Source organism: Triplophysa dalaica, chromosome 1, assembly GCF_015846415.1.
Source record: "Triplophysa dalaica isolate WHDGS20190420 chromosome 1, ASM1584641v1, whole genome shotgun sequence".
In the NCBI taxonomy this organism is placed as follows: Eukaryota; Metazoa; Chordata; class Actinopteri; order Cypriniformes; family Nemacheilidae; genus Triplophysa; species Triplophysa dalaica.
This window is the reverse complement of record NC_079542.1, coordinates 15,363,737-15,386,010: the sequence shown is the minus strand read 5'-3', so window position 1 is coordinate 15,386,010 and position 22,274 is coordinate 15,363,737. Positions and strand designations below refer to the sequence as shown.

At 36.7% G+C, this 22,274-nt stretch overlaps 1 protein-coding gene across 3 annotated transcripts in view; it reads left to right on the top strand.

Annotated features, from left to right (window-relative positions):
• The window catches only part of ptprn2 (protein tyrosine phosphatase receptor type N2), a 146,234-nt gene that overhangs the window by 46,310 nt on the left and 77,650 nt on the right, over positions 1–22,274 (top strand). For all 3 annotated transcript variants that reach the window (XM_056746981.1, XM_056746967.1, XM_056746975.1), the window contains one exon: positions 1,125–1,204. In XM_056746981.1, the coding sequence (XP_056602959.1) occupies positions 1,125–1,204 (80 nt within the window). The remainder of the gene's footprint in view (positions 1–1,124; positions 1,205–22,274) is intronic.

The following is a 22,274-nucleotide window of genomic DNA, read 5'->3' as shown; positions in this document are numbered from 1 at the left end:
CAAGCAATTGTACTGACAGGTGATAAAATGTCATCGGCACTCTTCTTATCAATTTGTGCCCGAATCTGATCCGGAAAATGATGATGATCAAGCCAATACATCAACTTTGCCAGTGTGACTTGAGCAGGATGTAAACGATTGGTAAAAAATATTTTATTAAATAGTTAAATAGTTAAAAACTATAGCTAAGTGTTAAGCCTTTTATCTATGACGTTATAAAGATATGCAGTTAGTGATCAACCAGTGTTACGCCATGTAACGTCGCGACTCAACAAAGACAATAAACCCCATTATAAACACGACATTTTTTGCCTCTAGTTGGAACAATATTACTGATTATAAGAACTTATGTTGTTTTTCTTGACGTTGCGGGCGTGCCTGCATTTGCAGATCACAATCTGAAGCGCCAGTCTGTCCTTGCGAAGTAGTAATGGTTGGAATTGCCCCACTTTTTTTTTTTAAAGCTTTCGTGCACATCTGGCCCTGATCTCTCCCAGGTTCATAAAGCAATCATCTGTCAAATGCGCTTCACACACTTGAATATTCGGATTGTACTGCACTGGAACAGTATTTTAAATAAAATGTAACCATTCGTTGTTAGTTGTCTCCTCTTTCGGAAGGGCAAACGAAGAGGCTTTCTTTTCGCAACGAAACATACAGCGTCTCCACGACATGGTTACATGAAACGTTTCAGGAAGGCTTGCTCGCATCGCTTTTAGATAGAATGCATTTTTTGTTCCGACACTTAAAAATGTGCAATTTAACGTGTCTAATACATGCATGGGCAACTTATTACACACCAAAGACAGAAAAACACATATTCGCGCCACATGACCCCTTTAAGAACATTAGGTGTCCAGTGAGGATTTTTTTCATTGGGGGAAATGTGTCAAAAGCTAATAGGGATGCTGACGGTACAGATCTGTCAACGAGAAAAGAAAATGAACCAGAAATCAATATTCCTTATAGTGGTCTCCTCTTTTAACTATAAACAAAACCAATGGACATCAGTTGACTGCAGTAACTTATTCCTTAATAAAACAAGATTACGTGTATGGCGTTTTAACTGCAGTTATTTTGCTCACCTGCTCTTATTATCTGTCTGTTTTCTCTGTGTCTCTCAGGGTTCTGGGTCCAGCAGTAACCTTTCGAGTGCGTCCCAATGCCCGAAACATCAGCACGGCCCTGCTAGCCAGAGTGGCAGGTACACACACACAACACGTACATCACTATTACAATCTAATTGCTATTCAGATCATCTCCCAAAGCAATGGGGAAGAATCCTCTCATAGTGCCACGACCATGATTGCAGCATTAGTTATAATTCAAGTTTTAAACCCCTTTTCTTCACATACTGAAACACATCCACAACACATGCACAGTAACACATTCAATAACAAGCAAACAGATATAAAATAACTTGGATAAAACATGGCAATTCAAATTTAGGCAAACTTTAACCTTATGAAAACCATTGCTTTGTGTTAAGCACTGAGGTGTTTCAGTGGCATCTTAATATAAATTACTTTGAAATAACAGAAATGATGCTTTCATCACCAAAATTAAGTGTCAATTTTATTCAAACCTAATCCCTCCTTGCCTTTTAATTGTGCTTTGTGCTGATGGTTTGTACCAGAATTTTCATCTATGGCTGTGAAAACTACTAATGTTGCACCAACCTTTGCTTTGGTCAGGTTTTAGTTTGACTGTTTATGTCATTTTAATGTTCTTTTTTGGCATTATGGATTTTAAAAACATTTTTCTTTTTTGGCAGTACGTCCCAGCATTTAATTTTATAGGATTAAGGCAAATTTAATTAAATAAACTAAATCAGAATTGACCCCGGTGGTGCTTCAGTTTTTCAGTGACTCTTTTAACATTTAACACACATGATTTAATTTTTGATCTTTAATGCACAAAAGAAAGGTTGACAAATAAAAGAAAAAGAATCTGACATCATAGATTCTGTTTTCCCTTGATCCATAATTACTTCTAGGAAAAACAGATTCATGCAGATATGAATGGGTTTGGGTGGTTTCTTTACATGAAGGCAGTCGGCTCTCTTATGCACGAACAAGAAACCTATAAGCCCACGCTGGGTGCTATAAGATGAAACAAATAAATGATACTGTAGGCAAGGAACAGATTTCCTAGGAACTTGCAAACCTGGATGTGAAATAACAAATATCTTTTGCAGTAATTCTCACTAGTGCTCATTGAAATATGCGGCCAACAAGCCAGTACATGCAGTACATTTGATGTGTTTTTTTCCCTTCTTATTTGATTGTCAGTGCTTCGACCTTGGTAGCAGAAGTAGGCAGATTAGTTCTAACAGGTGTGTTTGCAACAGTTGTACATTTTGTGATTGGATGTGTAAGTCTAGACATCTCATCCTTCTGAGAGTGTGTTCACACTCAGCGCGTCTACATCTGTGGAAATGCGCTCCAGTTTTGTGCGATTGCTGTGGTGTGAATTTCAGCATGTGTGTGTGTATCTGCAGTCTCTCCCCTTTGAGAGTCTCTTGTAGCATGTTGAGAGAGTTAATGGCTGGGCTCGTCAGACCCAAATGTCAGACAAAATGTTAAGTCAACATGATCAGCCGCTCTCACACGGCAGATAAATTATGAAAACCCTGGTGCCTGAATACCAATTTATTACTTTATTTAAACAGAGAGGATCTCTCCTCACACTTTATTACTCCTGTATACACATGGCTGATCACACCGAATCATTTATTCCTGTTTTTGTGCCTTTGACATCACATGTTTCTCTAAGGTATAAGGCAACTTCTCAGTGTTTGCGATTAGTGGAAATGTGTTGGGCCTCTTATAAGCATTGTGAATTATGTTTATTAGTGTTAAAATTTGATAACATGTCCATAATTTACATGACAGCTTTACAACTAAATCTAACCTGTGTTCACAAAAACAGTGCATTTAAAACATCAACATAACCTAACCTCCTTTTTGAGTTGCTGTTTCCAACAGCATCAGAAGCTTCTGTCATACAGTAGGTTGACTGAGTGCATTTTGTTTCTTTTTAAATATAATGGAACAACGTGAATATGCTTACAGGGGTTGTTTAAAAAACTGTTGGAAGGCTGGAGTCTTTTGTGTTTGCACAGCTCCAGATGACACCGACAGGTATGGTTCTGTTTATTGCAGTGTTGCATTGACCCAGACACATTAGAGAACATTATGGTCCCTAGATCAGCATATTAGGCAAGACTCTTCCTTTGTGTTATACCCCCCTCCACATTCATAAAACACTCAGAATGGTGAAGCTTTAGATGGTTTCATGGGTGTCTCAAATGAACGCATTGCACTTATCTACTAGTATTCCTCTGGTGCTACCACAAGCATCTGTTTCTGACAGCAGCTCCCATGTGTTTGTCTTTTTGTTGTTGCATGAAACACAAATGCACCTTCTTACACTTAACTCCCTGTTTTTTTTCTTTTGGGAACAATAACTGTGTCTTTCTATCTTTCATTCTGTCTGCATTTTACTGTAAAAATGAAAACACTTCTATTGCAAATTACATTTTAGCGTTTGTATTGTAATATATATTTTTTTTAAGTTTTTATTTACATAATATATGTGAGTGTACTGTTATTATATATGTGTATGTGTATATATAATATGAATCAAAAAATGTATATATTTATAAATATTTCTTAAATGTATGCATGCATGTGTTTTTTTACTTATACATAATTATTATGCACAGTACACCCAAATATATTATGTAAACAAAACTTTTATTTTGCAAACAATTAGTTTTCCCAACTAATATATACTGTCTGGTAACACTCGCTTTACATTCATTCTGAGTTAATAGTTATTCTATTATTTATTAACCAGTTGTTCATACATTATTAATATCTAAAAATGTATTTCATAATTACAGTTGCAAATGATTTATTTAAAAACGATATAAATTATTCATCCATTCGTTGTTAAGCTATTGCTTACAGAAATACCTCGAAACACTAAGTAAAATACGCACATGTAGTGAGAAAGAACAAAATGTTCTGTCAGGAAAAATCTTTCTATATAATTTAAATTTGTACATATTGAACATGAACAATCACAGGATTTACTGATAAATGTTCAGAAGAGGAGAGTGATAACAAATTTGGACAGTGTTATATTTGATGTAATAACTATATTTGCATATTTTCTACAATGATATAAAAATCTTAAACTCATAATGATTCATGCTTTAAAGGGTTAAAGCTTTTATAAAGTGTTATCTTTAATCCTCTGATGCACTCTCTCAAAAGTGTACAGCGTGTCAGAACAGTTTGCGACACCTCATTTCTGCAGCAATGGCTTCACAAACATGTAACCATTAATTTTCCCTGACAAAAAATAATCACTTCCTGCCAAGCTATTTCCAGCGGTGGAACGGCAGTATAGATGGGTAGGCTTATATCCTGTAGAGTCTATGTATATGGGCAGAGATTTGGTATTCTAATGCAAAGCTTTGCTCAAGTCTTTCAAGCTGCTAGCAACACAGCAACTAACTGAAGGGCTTTATGGGGGGTCTGGGGTACTTTCATTAGGATTGAGGAATTTGCTGTTGTACTCTATTCATCTGGAAAGAAAGATTTGGACAAAAGAGCTGGATATGGTAATCCCTGCCTGCTCTCAAAACAAAAGATGAACCCCCTGCTTTATCTGTGTGTGCGTATGTGTGTGTGTGTGTGTGTGTGTGTGTGTGCGTGTTTGTGTGTGTGTCCTTCACAATCATTTACCGGGCCATTGATTCATCCAAGTGTTGATGAAATGGCACCCTGAACTGCACAGTGTAATCTTACATTGTGTCATCTCTCTCTTCATCTCTCTCTCTCTTTGTTATTTTTCTGAAACGCTTTCTTTCCTCTGTCTGCCTGTCACATTTTATTTCTGTAGTCTCCTAGTTTTGCCCATTCTCACCTTTTGCAGTATTTATGTGTATATTTGTGTCACTTGTTTTGTCTTTTATTTCGGTGTGCTCTGCCCTCTTTACTGTTTAATATGTATTGATAACAAGCCACAGTCGTTTCCTGGATATTTGCAATATTTGATTTTGCTTATTCTTTTCAGTTTTATTTCTTTGGTTTCCTATTTTGGCAAAGGTGCACAGATGTTCCAACAGGCTGACTGCAGCATTGCATATTCACAAACGTCATATATATTCTGTTCGTTTATTATTCCGTTCTAAAAAAAAGCACATTTTCAAATAGGAACATTCTGCATCATCATTTGTCTTTTGGGTGAGATTTCATTAAAGTCTGTTGTACACTGGTGCATTTTTTATGATGCTCTGATCAGACGATATTAAACTCATAATGCTGCATATCAATCATAAGAGAAAATGGTCTCATCTAAATTCATATGCTGAAAGGGAACGTGCAACACTGTAAATCTTTTTGATAGAACAGAATGCATTGTGCTCCAACCACTTTGAAGTGGAATGTTTGTGTGGGAGGTGTGTTTGTGTTGAGGTTTTGCAGAGTGGATGTGCTCTTCTGTTGGTTCGCTGTTTCAATCTACATGGCACAGACGTCTATTTTGAAGCGTATTCCTACTTTCTTTTAAGTCTGTCAAAATAATTATGTAATAAAATGAAACAAATGAAAACAAAATAACCAGAAACTGAAGTGAATGTGTGATTGTGGAACAATAATATTATATAAAAATAATGATATAATTTTTTTATGTGATTCTTATTCATTTTCAAACACACACATGCATAATCGTATATACTGCATAACTGTGCACATCGGTTTTGCCTTTTATCAGAATTTCTGCATGTATTGTGGCAATTTCAGTCCAAAAAAATCTATTTTATTACATTATATATGAATTTTTTAAATGATCGTAAAAAAAGTATTGCGTTGTTTAAACATGAATGGGAACTTGTTTTCTTTGCAGCATTCAAAATCTGTTTGTCCCATTTCAATTTTCCGTGATTAAAAACTATATTTCATTCGAAATTATGTGAAATGTCAGTACTTCACAGAATTAAACAAAAATGATAATTTTACTTAAACATGCACCTATAGACCACTTTGCAAGATGTAAACACTGGTCCAGACGCACTTCCGGTTTCATTATTTATTTCATTATTATTACTATATTATTTATTATTAATCTCACATAAATTATTCAATCTTAAAGATATTTGTTTTACTTTTTAAATCAGTTATAAATATTCTGTTTGTTGTATTTCGTTCAAATGTTTGTGTAACTGGAACAAGAAATTCTGCTGGACCAGCTTTGAGCCAGCTATGTTTATGTGACTCGAAGAGAAAAATAATTTTTGAGTGGTGTGTATATTCACACATCACCAGTGTAGGTTTCAGCCATTGTCTATGTGTGTCTGTCAAGGTATCAGGGTGTGTCAAGCTAGTGGGTGAGGGATGACCGTTCTTTGTCTTAGCCCTCTTGTTTTCTTGGGTCTCTAAGGGGGTGACCCTGTTGCCTAGGCCGTGAGAACCCTGGATGGGTCAGAGTCTGGACAGGTTAGGGCAGATGGAACATGGAACCCTGATGGTCGCATCCACTGGGAGACCAATCAGAGGCACATCTACGCCTGCTACCACACCAGAAAACTGTGAAAAAACTACACACAGCATAGAGTTAGTTAAAGTAAAGATAAAACAAATGCAAGTGACCACAACACTGTGCCAAAATACACGCAATCACAATAACTTAAAAAGGATAGCGATAGTGTCATGTCATAGGTCACAACCTCATAGAACAACAGCGGCCATGGCCTGGCAGGGTGACGGTTTGTGACAGCCTCATTTATCCTTCCTTTATCTTCCTCTCTGCTCTGTCTGGGATGTTAAAATAAGCCAGTGTCTGTTTAAGAGTCTGGTTACTTCATCTGATTTGTACTCCTTCAATCTCATGTAGTCTTTATTTTCCAACTGACATTTCTTCACATCCGTCCACATCTCTGACATCTCTGCTGTGTTTACTTCCTCACCCACTCATCCCTTTTCTCTCTAGCTCGCTCTGTCTCTCGTTCTCTCACTGTAATTGCAGTGGTGCGGTGCAGGGGCTGCTCGTCTGCGCTCCAGCTGGGCAGATTAGCATAGATCTCCCACGCAGACACAGTTGACCTTCACTCCACCAAACACTTGTCAAAATGCCAGCCATAATTACCCTGGCCTCTCCAACTAAAGTAATGGCTTACATATACCTGACTCACTCTTTGCCACCAATTGGATGTGAAATACAGGTGTGTGAGTGCTGGACCGTCTCTCTTTGCTCATTCTTCGAGCGTTTATACGTATGTGTGGGTATTCGGCACAAGTGGACAGAAATTCATATATCATGAGTGTTTGACAGTCCAGCTGTGTTTTCTGTTGATAGCTGTTGACTGGAGATGGTGTGATGGCGTTTTGTGTTTTGTTTCATACGAAAAAGTGTGATTTTACAAATATTACATGACTGAATTCATAATATTGCATTGAAACGGACATTTTTATGCTATGGTTATGCTATACATGTATTCCCTCTGTATTTGTACTCATTTTCATATTTCTTCATGTTTGTTCTTGTAACATTAGAACAACATTCTAGTTCCATTCTTTTTCTCAATTTCTCAGACTTGAGAGCTTTAAATGACAGTTCACTCCCCCAAAAAATCTTTTGGGTTCTGCGGAAGAAAAAAAGTCATGAAGGTTTGATATGACAGGAGTAAATGATGACAGTTTTTTCATTTTTGGATTAACTTTAAGGATAACCCTATTTTAAGGTAAACAAAGACATTTCTGATGTTGTTATAAAACCAAACACGCTAACTCTATGCAAGTTACTTAAAATAATATTAAGGTAAAATGTGTGATTTGTAATAAGTCTGCACAGATTTTGCCATCATTACACTGGCCGTCTGGGATCATGAGGTGTCTTTTCATGTCCTCATTAAATAGCTGAATTCAAAGGGTGTTGTTTGGGGTTGACTGGCCTATGTCCATATTTATGTGGCTTTTCTAACACATTTACAATTATCTTCAAACAAAAACTCAGATGTGAAATGACGACCTTGTTTTTTAGTCCGCTCCAGCCTTTCTGCGTTTAGTTAATTCCTGCCCTTCTTAATTTTCTCTAAATCTCTCATTTTCCCTTTCTCTAATTCCCTCCTCCCCTGCTTTCCCACACTCACTTTCCCTTCATTCTCTTCCCATGATTTCTCCCTCTCATCCTTGACTGCACTGCTTGGTTGAGCGTGCGCACTTTCTGTGATCAACAGTTCCCCCCTTTCCTCTTCCTTAACAGACTGTGTGTGAGAAAGATACAGAAACAAAGAAAAATATGTCATGTGTGCAAAGTGGAGTGACATAAACAGCGAAGTGTCCCACTGTTGGAAACGTTACTAGCTGAAGACTGGAGGTTACTCTTATATAAGTTAAAATAAATAATAATCAAATATGAATAAAAAAAGTCTAATGTATTCAAGTCTGAACCGATGGCCTAGTGGGCAGTGCACTGACATATGGTGCCATGCACATACGGTGACCCGGTTCAACTCCTGGCTTGACGTCATTTGCTGATCCTGTTCCCCATTCTCTACTCCCTACCCTTTCCTGTCATCTAACTGTCCTGCCAATTTTAGGCAAAATGCTCCTAAAACATATCTCATAAAATATTTATTTCAAATCATACCAATATTGAAGATAAAAGTTTTTTACGTATGGATTGGTGTGTGTGTATTCATTTATATGTGTATATGTTTGAGCAGTGGGGGGCATTTTCCTCCTCACTGAGTGAGTCTGTCAGGCTTTCAGCCTCTGCCTGGATGTCACCTGTCAATCAAATAGCACTCTGGGCATTTGCGCTCTGCTTCATTCTTCTCCTTCACTTCCTGCCATTTGTCTTTGCTCTGTGCGTAAGAGCATGATTTTGTTTGCTTCTTATCATGTTCTCTAACATGTCCTACTTTTTCTTCCAAACATAATACAGACTTCATTTTTTCATTTGGGTTCAAAGGGGTATATTGGTGTACTTAATATATCTGCTCCTGATAAAATCTGTTTCACAAAGTGGATATACTGTGTGGCTTCAAAGCAACAACATAAACAAACGGTTGGCCTGAACTTAACTTCCGGTAAACACCCGCATAGAATAGAGTCACTGCAGATTATTTCTTATAACAAGCAATAGAAAAAGTAAATTACATAAAACTAGCAAGTTTAAAGTACGTCTAGCAAGTATTCATTTGGGTTACAAGTAGAAGAACCGTTACCTGGCTAAACTTAAATGCGACAAAGTTACACGATCTATTTAACAAATTGTTAATTGAATAAAAATATTTCACAATTAAATTCAACAAATTGTTTGTTTTATACAATATTAATACAATAAATTATTGATATAAATAAAATAAAATACAAAAGCTACATTATTAGCCGCTAGCCATACCGATCAACCAACACAGACAGAAAATTACCTTCATGCCGGTCGTGTGCATCCGACAAAACTGTCTATATAGAGGATATTTGAAAAGTTTGGTTCCAAAATGAGATACTTTTTAAAAAATCGTGTTTTTATTTTGCATTCCAATTAATATCAATAAAATTGCAATTAGTTTTGTTTGGATTTAAGCCCTAATCACTTAAAAATACAGCTAACCAAAACAATAAAATACAAAAAACATGATAATATAATAAAAAACATGTTTTTTTTAAACTGAGTTATTTAATTCTGGAATCAAACTTTTCATTTGCATATAAAGTATAATAAAACATACGTCTAATATAGAAACACACACAGCATCTCTGGGGTTATATAAGAGACATTGACAGAATAAATCATTTTGGAGTATTGAGAGAATAAACTCCTTTTATCAGTTCCTGTCAGTTAATTTGGAGCAGTGTATGGCTGAGTTGCCACACTCTGTGCTACAGCTCTGCATTTTCATGTAATCTCACTCACAGGGATTGCAAGACATTATGCAAGACTTTGATTAGGTAGCATGCTGTCCTCTGTGCGCTTGAATATGTGCCTAGGCTTTGCTCACGGTAAAACTCCCGTGATAACAGCAATGTCAGGATCTACCATTCTCTGGGCATACCATATAGCATCTCAATTACGGTTTGGGGTTTCGTGCAGGGAGCTTTACTCAGCTTTGTGCATAAGACGTAAGTAAAGCTGTGAAGGAGAGAAAGATTTATCAGCTGTATGATCTATTCTGTGCCAAACTGTTCTATTTGAACAAACTTCCTTCAATCCTGTGAAGTTAAACAGGCATCACCAGCATCTCTGTCTTACAAAGTTGTTTGGTTGTTTTAAAATGAGCTACCTTTACGGCTTAATTACTTCACAGTACACACAGGCTTTTTGATATCTCCCCATAAATCTTGTTAGACCAGACGAGGCAGTCCTCAGTCTGTGCAAGGTGGCGTTTGCTGTGTCAACAAGGAATTGTCGAGAGGAACTTCAAAACAGAGGCAGCCAGTTCGACAGCCGGCCAGAGCTCTTGTGTATTGGTATAGGCTCTGCCAGTAGACAGGGATTAAGGGAATGCGGGCTCCGTTTTTGTTTCCTAATTCCCCCTGTGAGAAATTTGTGGAAAACACGCATGAATAATATCAAGTGATCAGGCTTGATGAAGACGAAAGTGTTGGCAAGTGCGACAGATTAAGGAAAGTGACAAATGAGGCAGGCTGTCAGAGAGAGAGAGAGACTACACTCTGCTCTACAGAGACTAAGCAAAGGTAAACAGAAGTATTTTGTTGTATTTCGCCCATGATGCTTCACCCCGTACAAATCGGAAAAAGACTTAAAGGTCCTGTTTACACCTAGTTCAATCACAGGTGGTAGACTAATTTAAGTTTACAGTATTATACTCTACATATAGTGTACATACATTTTGGACTACATTTGATTTTGGTTAAACTTAGTTTTGTTCTTTGTAAAAAAAACGTTTTTTTGAAGAAAGAAGAAAAACTGTTTTCCAGGAAACCTTGTTAAGAAGGCAACATAATTTAAATAATACACAATTCAAATGTTATTCAGGAAGGAGTGCAGGCTTAGGTCTGTCTTTTTAATAATATGAAGACAGAGACAGTCAGCAAATAGGACTAAACCAAATGTTTGCAACAACAACAAAAAACTGTGAGGAGTCAAAAATCATAGAAAACGATTTGTTTTACAAAGTTTCAATCTTGTTTTTGAATTTCAAAATTTGAATGTAACAAGTTCATACAACATTTTTAAAGCCCGTTTCAAACACAATATTCGTCCTGCATCAATCTCAGTTGCTCAGGCTAAGATTTTCACATTCTCAATTCAACCCTGCTATGCAGCATTAAAACTCACGTGCAATGCATTTTGTCCCGCTTTTCTCAAGAGGAACGCTGTTGACGTATCCAGCAGAATATGTGCCAGTAGTGCGGACAGCTTGGCCATCTTTGTGTTCATGTCCTGTTTACTCAAGCTTTTATTAATAAGAGACATTAAAACTGTAAACACTCATGCGAATGGACAGGTGGAGGGCTTTGGAAGAGGATGGCAGAAGGTTTGTTGTCATCTACCAGTTTGACATCATTCCAAGTCACATATCAACGTGCTTTATTTTCTCTAAAAACTTTTCTAAAAGCGGGAGGTCATTTTAAAAAGATTATATCAGATTATACAGTTTGTGAAACTGTTGTGACTTGAACCTGTACTTTTTCTGCAAGATCCATTTCTAGTATACTTTCTTACACTTTCTGCGGAACTTCTTTGACACAGAAGTGTCATGTTTTGATTCAGAATAACTTTCACTGTCAAGAAAAGCAAATGCCTGAGAGTGTTTGCCTTGGATGATTTGCCTGTTTCAAAGACCAGATTTCTCTCTTCACTCCAAAAAAACATTTTGAGGGAGTTTCTTCCAGGTAGTCTCTATGGAGGAGGCCGAAATAATCGATTAAAGCCACAGGGGGTCCTCTACATGCTGGCTGAATGTTCTAGTCTTCTCACTTCAGCTCTCTGCACTAAACAACATGGCTACGCTGTTCCACTTTTTCTAATCTCTACTCATTGGTTTCTCTTGCTTCATGTTCTTCGTTCTGTCTCCTGGATGCCAGACGGCGACTCTTGATGTGAACAAGTAGTGGAGAGAATTGATTGCCCCGTACTTCAAGGTGAATGCTGATTGTAATTGCACGGAGCCCTATTTGCCTCTCCTGCTGGACAAATGCAGGAAGTCACTGGCTTTACCGCTTAAATGTCTGGATTTTGGGGATTTCAGGTCGGTTTGGCTCAGCTGATGTGCCTTTATTTTTTGTTTGTACCTCTGATTTAACTCTATGTTGTCATGCTTGTAAATACCAAGGTATTGTATACGCTTCCAAACATTCTTTAATTTATTTACTGTCCCAATAATGTTCTGTTTAATTTTGCATCCAAAATCTATACATTTGAGCAGGCATTTGTTTCTACGTATTACATATTCATTACCTCACACCTGCATAAATAAAACTGATATTGCATTATAGTCACGGTCCAGTTAATGCAGGCATCTTTGCGAGAGTATGTTTCGTTCTGTATAATGGAAAGTGTGCATCCAAGATGCCCTCTTGAAAGCAGTAATGTTCTGTCTGGCTCACTTGTGTTTTCTAAACGCAGAGTAAGAGAGATGGGGAGAGACGGGGAGAGGTGGGGGGGTGGAGAAAAAACAAAGACATGCACCCTTCACTTCAAAGCAAGCGAGTGACATTTAGGGCCCTCTGTGTTCAAAGCCCCCATTTTGCTTTTGTAGTTCTCTTTGAGTATAATTAATATATTTCCTCTTCTAAAGGACTTGGAGTTGGATTAGCACACGGCTTCAACCAGTCTTTGCTTATTTCATTATGCAGCTGCATTAAAGGAGAAATTCATGAATATGTCTCTTTGTTTGATTGTTTTTTCAGTGTTTTCATAAGAAACAAGTTAGCTTATGACCATTTCAGCTTCAACAGAGACAAACTGTGGAGGAAAGTTTCATTTTCAAGGCAGTTGACAGAATGACAACAGGATTGATAATCGGATGTGAAAAAGGCCTTTATTTCAATGATATTGTCCGTTGTTTTCATACAGATTTCACATCCATTGTTTTGCCGTGAAAAGCTTTTTGATCAGATTCTCAGCTTATCCTTTGGTTTCTCATTATCTCGGCTGTCATTTCGCCTTCTATCTCCTTTTTAAGCCCGTATTTCCCTCTGTACCTTTTTGTCTGTAAATTGACTCATCAAGCTTATTGTCAAAAGGCTCAACTCTCAGGCAGCTTTTGTCTTGTGGCTAGTGGCATCACATCTGAAGTTGGAAATTAAGTCTGACGTAATTTTCAATTGTTTTAACTCCATGAGATTAATAAATGAGGATGTAATAAGGGATGTAACAAGAGATTTGCTCTCTCGATCCAAAATGATGGTATTTCTCAAATAGGGATTTTGGGTAGTGGTTAAACTCTCAATGTCTTTATTAGGCCTTCATAGATACAGAAGTATTCGGTATTTCCAAAACAAAACATATCAGTTTTTTAATGTTTTTATTGTGCCTTGCTATGATTTTGAAAAATTATATATTTTTTCTTCCAGTATTGCTTACTGTACAACGGTTACAGGACGGAAGCAATGGCTCTAAATAAGACATTATTGAAGAATTCAAAACCTAATTTTATTTTAAGTAGTTTACATTTAATTTGGAATATTTTAAGTAGTTCAGTAGTCGATTTTAACTACTTGAAGTCATAGAAAATGTATTTGTTTATTGTTAAAAAATGCCTAAAATAAATGGCAAGGTATTTAAGTCATACATATATATATATATATATACACAACACATTTTGTGTTCAGTTAGGGACAACAGATGTCTGTTCTATATCTGGGTCAACACATTTTCTCTTACTTATACAAAAATTGTTTTGTCACTTTCATTTATTTCACACAAAGTCAACACTTTTCAAATGGACAGTACACCCAAAAAGAAAAATTCTTCAAAATATGTGTTCATCAGAACAAATACATTTATACAGATTTGGAGCAACTTGGACTTATCATCATGAGTAAATGAGTAAATAAAGGCAGAATTTTTATTTTTGGGTGAACTGTTCCTTTATGTTAACTTTTATGAACTCTGAATTATTATTAAAGTACATTTAATGCTCATTAATTCAAATATATGAAACTCATCTCATGTGAACCCAGAGTCTGCGCTCTGACTGGCAGATGAAGCTCTGGTGTGTCGGTCATTGATGTGTACTGGTGTAACCGGGCTGCTTCTGGCTGCTTAGTATATACTCATTAACATCGGTCACACTGGCAGACTGGGATCTTGTCATTCTCTCTAGTGTATAGCTATGCACTTTAGATGGTCATTGTAAAATTCCTTGTGTCATTTACAAAGGATTAAACAACCCTTTTTGTAACCCACTTACCGCCACTTTGGTGACCTGTAAGTTTTCAAAGATACCACTTACCCACTTCCTCAGCAAATATCCTCCCAGTGTCTCCCTGTAGGGCAACAGCTTGATTATAGGGACCGTACCTCTGTAAAGTTACACCTTAAATTACTGCAGACGTAAATCATTCTAGCCCCGCTATGGGTCAACCATCATATTTGTCCTGACGAAGATCAAGGTTTCTTCTGGGATGCATCCAAAAATGCCAAGCACTAATCCCCCACTAAAATTGAAGGCGCCCTGGTGTGTACCCTTCAATAAAAGAAAAACGAGCGAGGAAGAGAGAGAAAAGTGGCAAGGAAAGAACAGTGAGCGAAGAAGATAAAGCCAGTAATGAATTATGTATCACTCCTAAGAGGACTATCTCTCCTCTTGGCTGGCCCCTCTATCTCGCTCTTTAAATCGATACAGTCGCCCTGTCATGGGTCACTACCCAGCATGCACCAGGGTGCCACTGTGCTTCCAAAGTAAACCGCCCCCACTCCTCCATCCGGCCACTCTCATGATGATAAGTCTGCCATATCTGAGCCTCAGCTCCAAGAGGACAGACTCTTTCAATTTAACTTCAATATCCGTTTCTGATTGAGTAGCGAAGGCAGAGCTGAGCAGAATTCATATATTCACCTCTCTTCAGGCTTGCGGTGGGGGCCCTTGGCCATAGGGAATGCATTGAATGTATGTTATTATACACCAGCTTTGAGTGAGATGTGTCATGTGGTGCTGTATCTATAACCTCAGCAGTGCGAACTTCCTTCCAAACATCAAAACGAGCCCTTTCTAATGATCATGGCAATGTTGGAAGATGTGCTTAAACTCTTCTTTTAGTGCGTTCTTAATGGATAAAAACAGATGCTTAAAGCAAATCAAGCACAACTTGTTTAAAATGAAAGACTTTTATTCTGCAGTCAGACAACAGTTAATAAAAAAAAATCTGTAACAATACTGTGATGGTGGAGTTCATATTGGTGGCCTTACACCAGCTCCACACTAATTACCCGCCTGAAGGGTACTGTTGGAAGGAGCGGCCCTCTGGATATTTTTCTACTTCACACAACACCTCTCTTTTCCTGTCAACACACAGGGGACACATCCCTCTCTTTCTCCCTCTGACGCTCGTTCCATCCATCGCTTTGGCCGAGGAGGTGTCACATTATCACCTGGAGGTGTAAACAGCCGAAGAATTACCTTTTCCACACCGATTTCTCACGTACACTCTCATCTACACACGTTCAGCACACATACATACGCTCTCAGGTACTTGGACACTGTCTCTTATCCCAAGATGAGCTTACATTTTTTCTCTTGAATTCACTATACTGCTGTCTTTTACCATGTATTTATTTTTACTGTGTTCCCTGAAATTTTCCCCCTTTTACCCTTGAATTGTTGTTTTAAAATACCTGTTCTCTTGTTGTGAATCAGCACTTACGCTTACCAACCCTTTGCTCACTTCCCCACATTTCGTCATTCTTTTGGACACAGTGTCTCTCCATCTTTTTCTCTTTTGATCTGATGGATGGCTCAAAGAAGTGAGAGCCCCTCAGATTTTGTCAGTCCGTGTCCTCTGCGGTTAAAAAAGCCGGCTGAAATTTGCCTCCTAAATATCAACCTTGTAGTTATTTATGGCGCATAGTTATTTATGCCACATACCTTTTCCTTGAAAGTTTTTTCAAAAGGTGTAAAGGTTTGTACTACTTTATGCATCAGCAGTTTTATGTACACCTCTGTGTACATTCTGATGTGTCTAAAATCAATTTCTTTACCTAAAAGTATTACTTTGTTGCAGTGGCACAAACTTGCTGATTTGAATTTTAAAACACTGCTTTCTTTAGAGTTTAATAATATTATAAATGATAATGTGACAACATTTTCTTAAACATTTTTGCCTTCTGGTCAGATAATCTTTATCAAGAAATAGTAAAAGTACATTTCTCGATTGTTTTTATACCAGGGAGCAAAACTTTCAATGTTGTAGTATACAGTATATATATATATATATTGATTACTGTTAAACAGTTTTCAAGTAACACTTTATTTTACGGTGCCCTTGTTACACGATACATGTATTTACTATAGTATTTATTATACAATATGCATAATTACAAGGAACTGCCCCTAGACCACACCCTAATCCTGACCCTATAGTAAGTACAATGCTCTTTTGGAGGGTTATGCTCCACAACATAGTGAGATTTGTGTGTGTGATACAGTGTACACTAAAAATAAAGGTGCTTAAATGGTTCTTCACCGGGATGCTATAGAATAACCATTTTTGGTGACCACAAATAACCATTCAGTCAAAGGCTCTTTAAACAAACATCTCTTTCTAACTTTTTTATAATCTGAAGAACCTTTTTCGCTACAAAGAACCTTTTGTGAAACAGACAGGTTTTTCAGATGTTAACGGTTCTTTATGGCATCGAAGAACCTTTTGAAGCACCTTTTTCAAGAGTGTAAGTATAGTTATAGAGGAGGATGCTGGCCCTGTGTGTTTGCCATTGTTTACCATCGTGTGTTTGTATTTGTCTGCATGTATTTGGACTTTGCCAGACAGTGTAAGATCCTGCAGTTGCTCTGTGTGGTTTACTCTCTGGCACTAAAGCAAGGCTGGATTTTGGCAGTGCCACCCTTCCAACCCCAGCAGCCTCAGCCAGAGAGAACACTAGCCACATTCATTACACATTCCATGAGACATTAGCCAACATTACGACTCACACATGCAGAATAATACATCTTAGTAACAGATAAATTATTATTATTGTTGTAAATTTACAGTTTACATTAAATTCATACACGGAAAATTTATGGGTGAATACCAAGTCAGAACATGAGAGCATTATTTAGTAGATTTTGTCCTATAGGCATCAGTGCAGCGTTTTTAAATTTAGAAAGTATATTGACAATGCAACAACCTTATGTCACAATGTCTGATATCTTTTGTATTGCTGTCAAGTATCCCAATGTGAGTATAAGACAATGATTTGCAACAGGTTGCATGGCTAAAAAAGCCTATTATAAAAAAACGTTTTTCACATATATAATTCCTTCTTAATATGTCCATTTAACATTCATTTATTCAGTTCAAAATGTTCTTTTGGTTGTATTTTGTTCCAATGTTATTAAAATGGTCTAAAGAGTGTTCTGTAAAGGTCTAGTTCCAGATAAAAACAGTGACTGCATACTGTATTCTAGCTTATGACTAAATTAATTAATTAATAAATTAAAACATCTCTGCTATAGCACAGCACAACTTCAATCATACATTATTTTTAAAAAAGTTTGTTGTGTAAAACAATAATTTCCAGCAATGTTTTGACTTTTGTTCCTGAGACCAACATTTATCATACCCATAAGAGCATCCTTTCTCGCTGTCTTCTGCATCTGTTTCAAGCATGCACTTATACTGTACTTAAGGGTTAAGTACACATTTACTGTAATCCCTGAATCATAAACTCTAATCCACCCACAACCCCAGTCAGAGCACTTTTTCATGACAGAATGAATCATTCCCTCCTCACCAGACATGAACATGAATTGTTCTGGACACCTTGAAACTTAAAAAAATACTTTGAAATACTTAAAGCATACTGTAAACAGTGAAAGATGAAAATTTTCAAGATATCATCTTTTGTGTTCCATAGGAAAAAAAAGAGTCACATACAGATGTTGATATGACATGAGGGTGAACAAATTATTAGTTTTTACACAATGTTGTCTATTATCCCTTTAAACTCAGGTTGTCCAGTGAATGTTACTTTATTAAAATGGATCCAGGGGTATGATTGTTTAGTGTTACTCTAAGGTAGCTGCCGTGATGACGAACAAGTCCACGATTTAGAAAAATTAAGATCTTTAACCAGACTAGATGTTTTGGTTTATACTTAAAGTCCTTTCTTAGATGAAGAAGTGCGGTTATGGTGAGATTTTGACAAAAAGTCTGAAGTGACTGCCAGAACAGAAGAAGCTTCATGTTTCCCTTGCATACCATCCTCTTGTCTGGAGGGCAAGAGTGTTCCATGAGCCAGCCAAACACCTTCACAGGGTGGTCCAACATATTTTCTACCTAAAGACTTCTTTCGTTTTTGTTGGGACGTGCCATAACAAAGCTCTCCATATGTGTGTAGCTACCATTTCATTTGCGCCATTTAATTCACACTTTGTTGGAATTGAAAGCAACACTAAGTCGTTTTTCAACCTAGATATAATGTCTCTAAAATATTTTAGTATTTAAACAAGTGTTAACCGGACGAATTCGACGGACGCTGCAGCCTGAGCAGCCTCCTAGTGACTGAAACCACACTCTGTAGGTTTTGTGTTTCGGGTCGGTACACAAAGCCCCGTCCTTCCCCTGCCTGTGGTAGAGTGCAAAATGGCTTTTAAACTACGTTTCTGCATTCGCAGGTTCCATCGGCTTACTAAACAAATTCAAGTGTTTTGCGCTGCCCACGGGGTAGCTTATGCAGCACCATTATTTACAACACTGGCAACAGACAATTGCGCTTATCAACCAAATGGAGTAACTATATAGCAAACGTTCTCTAGAATTGATTTAACTTAAATTTATATCATAAGCCATTTAAACTTTTGGCTTAAGACCAAATGTAAGTGTTGTCGGTGCCTGTGTGTCAATAACTCGAGACAGAGTTTTCCTCTAACTGTGCTTCCCAATCCTAGCAGCTTTCCAGATTGAATTGTCTTCCTTTCCTCTCATTATAAAACGAAAAGTAGAAGAATTTTGTTAAACCAGGTATTTCTTTATTAATAAAACCATCACATCTGCTCTGAAATGCTGTGGGTTGCGACTGAGCTTTTATCTCTTCTGAGAAACAAAAGGGGAAATTAAGCTCTGGGGCGACCATTTTTGAACTTCAGTCCAACTAATGACTATCCATGCGAGCTTTCCAAAGCGGTCTCTCCCTCCCTCCAGCTAGACTTATCACTGTGGCGTATATGATAACCTATTATTAAAATTTCTTCTCCCAATATTACAATTCCTCATTATTAAGGAGAAGCAGCTGAGAAGAGGCAGGGTCGACAAAGGTCAAAATGAAGGGAGGCGTGTGTTGTGGAGGCTGAGGTGAGATGTGTTTGTGATCCCCCAAGGTCATAAAGGGGTTCATCGATTAATGCATTCCGTGGTGTATGTATGTGTTGACGCGGGTGGGTGGGTGTTATGTAGTATATCTGATAGGTGTCATTTTCAACTACACCTCTCTCTTTTTTTCGCCTCTCTCGTTCGTGCTTTGAGTGACGCTGTGTGTGATTTTTAATGACAGCTGGAACAAATGGGTTGTAATGAGGTGACCTTGCAGTGTAGTCTGTTTTCCTCACCAGTTTCTGGCTTTCGCTCTTTCTCTCTGTGGCCAGAGGGCCATGGACCATGCATATGAAGCAGTGTGAGGATAAACCAGCTGCAGGGGCAGGTAATGAAGCTTTTGGTAGCGTGGCGAGCTTGCACCAAGTTGGTGCCTATAACGGTTTGGCAGTTTTGGCTGTTAAATATCGCTGTGTTGTGTTTCTCTTTCTTCCATAGCTTTTCTCCAAGTGGATTTTTAGTGCTCAGCATATACAGACAGTATAGTGACCAAAAGATACTTAGCATCTTTTTCTGGTAGTCCCTACATTTCCCCATTCGTTCTCTATTGGCATCAGTTAAATCAAATTAAACATTTATTTAGATAACATGTTTGCTGTATAAATGTTTATTGATTTGAAAGTTTCATGGACTGTCTGTGCCAATAAATCTGCTTATCTGTCTAAGCAGAACTCATTATCCGAGCATGTGCAAGCTTTTTCGCACCCTTTACCTCCTACTGTCTTGGTTTTAGCCAAAATGGGCATCCTCCTGCTGTTTCGCAGGCTCCCGTAGGGAAAAAGCTGCAGCTGGCTACCAGGGCTTACTGGATGTCTATATATTTGTTTTAGTGACAGAGGAGCTGTGGAAAAATTAATATGCTTTCAGCGATTTACATTGATGAACAAGTGAGAGCTAGTTTATCACAACGTGTTGATTATCTTTTTAATGCTAAATGTATTGTTTAAAACATTCACTTAGAGTTAGAGGCATTTTAAATAATTAACATACAGTGGAATTGTTAAAATGACAGTCATCTTAATTTATTAATAAAAACATACAACTCTTTATCAGGCAGCATATAGAAGATCTGCGGGCAGGCTAAAACCTATACGGTATCTAATCTTCAACAGATGGGAAGCTGTCACAACAGCATAACAGGGTGACTAAAAGGTATTAGATTAAAATGATATGCAAATTACTTTTGAACTGCTGTTCCAAAAGTCTTTGTATATTTGCCGCAGTTATCCTACATCTAGAGAACTTAAAGTGATAGTTCACCCCAAAATAGAAATTCTGTCATTATTTACTGACTGTCATGTCATTACAAACCTGTGTGACTTTTTTCTTCTGCAGAACACAAATGTCGATTTCCTGAAGAATTTTAATTTTAATTTTAATTTTAATTTTAATTTTAATTTTAATTTTAATTTTAATTTAATTTTAATTTTAATTTTAATTTTAATTTTAATTTTAATTTTAATTTAATTTAATTTTAATTTTAATTTTAATTTTAATTTTAATTTTAATTTTAATTTAATTTTAATTTTAATCTTAATCTTAATCTTAATCTTAATCTTAATCTTAATCTTAATCTTAATCTTAATCTTAATCTTAATCTTAATCTTAATCTTAATCTTAATCTTAATTTAATTTTAAACACAAAATTAAAATTGAAATTGAAATTGAAATTAAAATTAAAATTAAAATTAAAATTAAAATTAAAATTAAAATTAAAATTAAAATTAAAATTACAATTACAATTACAATTACAATTACAATTACAATTAAAATTAAAATTAAAATTAAAATTAAAATTAAAATTAAAATTAAAATTAAAATTAAAATTAAAATTAAATGAAATTGAAATGCAATATAACTGATGCAAGTCACCGTCGTTCTTTAGTTACCAACATTCTTCAAAATATCTACATTTGTGTTCTGCAGAAGAAAAAAGTCACACAGGTTTGAAATGACATGACAGTGAATGACATGACATTAAAATGATGACAGAATTTCCATTTTAATTTTGATAGAACATTTAAGAACAACCACGCTTGACCAAAGTGCTTAACAATGTCCAGAAAAAAGACTTGCACACAAATAAGACAAATACAGTAAAAACAATGTCTCAACTCGAAATAAATGCCAAGGAATACATGTGTGTCTTAAGTAATGACTTAAAAATTCCCACAGACTGAGCAGTTCTTATATGAACAGGTAAACTATTCCACAAATAAGGTGCCACCACTGAAAAAGCGCTGTCACCATTTTAAACCTGGTTCTTGGAACATCAAGTAGCTCCAGATTGGACAACATCAGTGCTTATACATGAGTGTGGACATGTAAAAGCTCAGATAATTAAACAGGCACCAACCCATTTAAAATCTAAAAAACAAACAGCAGAATCTTGAAATCAATTCTGAAACAGACAGGAAGCCAGTGTAGTGAAGCTAAGACTAATGTCTAATGTGTCTAATGACTAATGTGCTCATATTTTTTGGTCCCAGTTAAGAGCTGCTACCTTTTTGACTGACTGTAAGCGTTGAAGAGATGACTAATCCAAACATATAAAGGGTTAAAGTGGTCTAGCCTAGATGTTATAATAGCATGAATTACACTTTCAAACTCCTTAGGGTAGGACTTTTTCAAATTTACAATCACTGTTAAAAATCACACCGATATTCTTGGTAAATGGACGAACATACAAACCCAAATTACCAAGTGCATCTACACAAGCACTTAAATCGCCAGGGTAACCAAACGCAACAATCTCAGTCT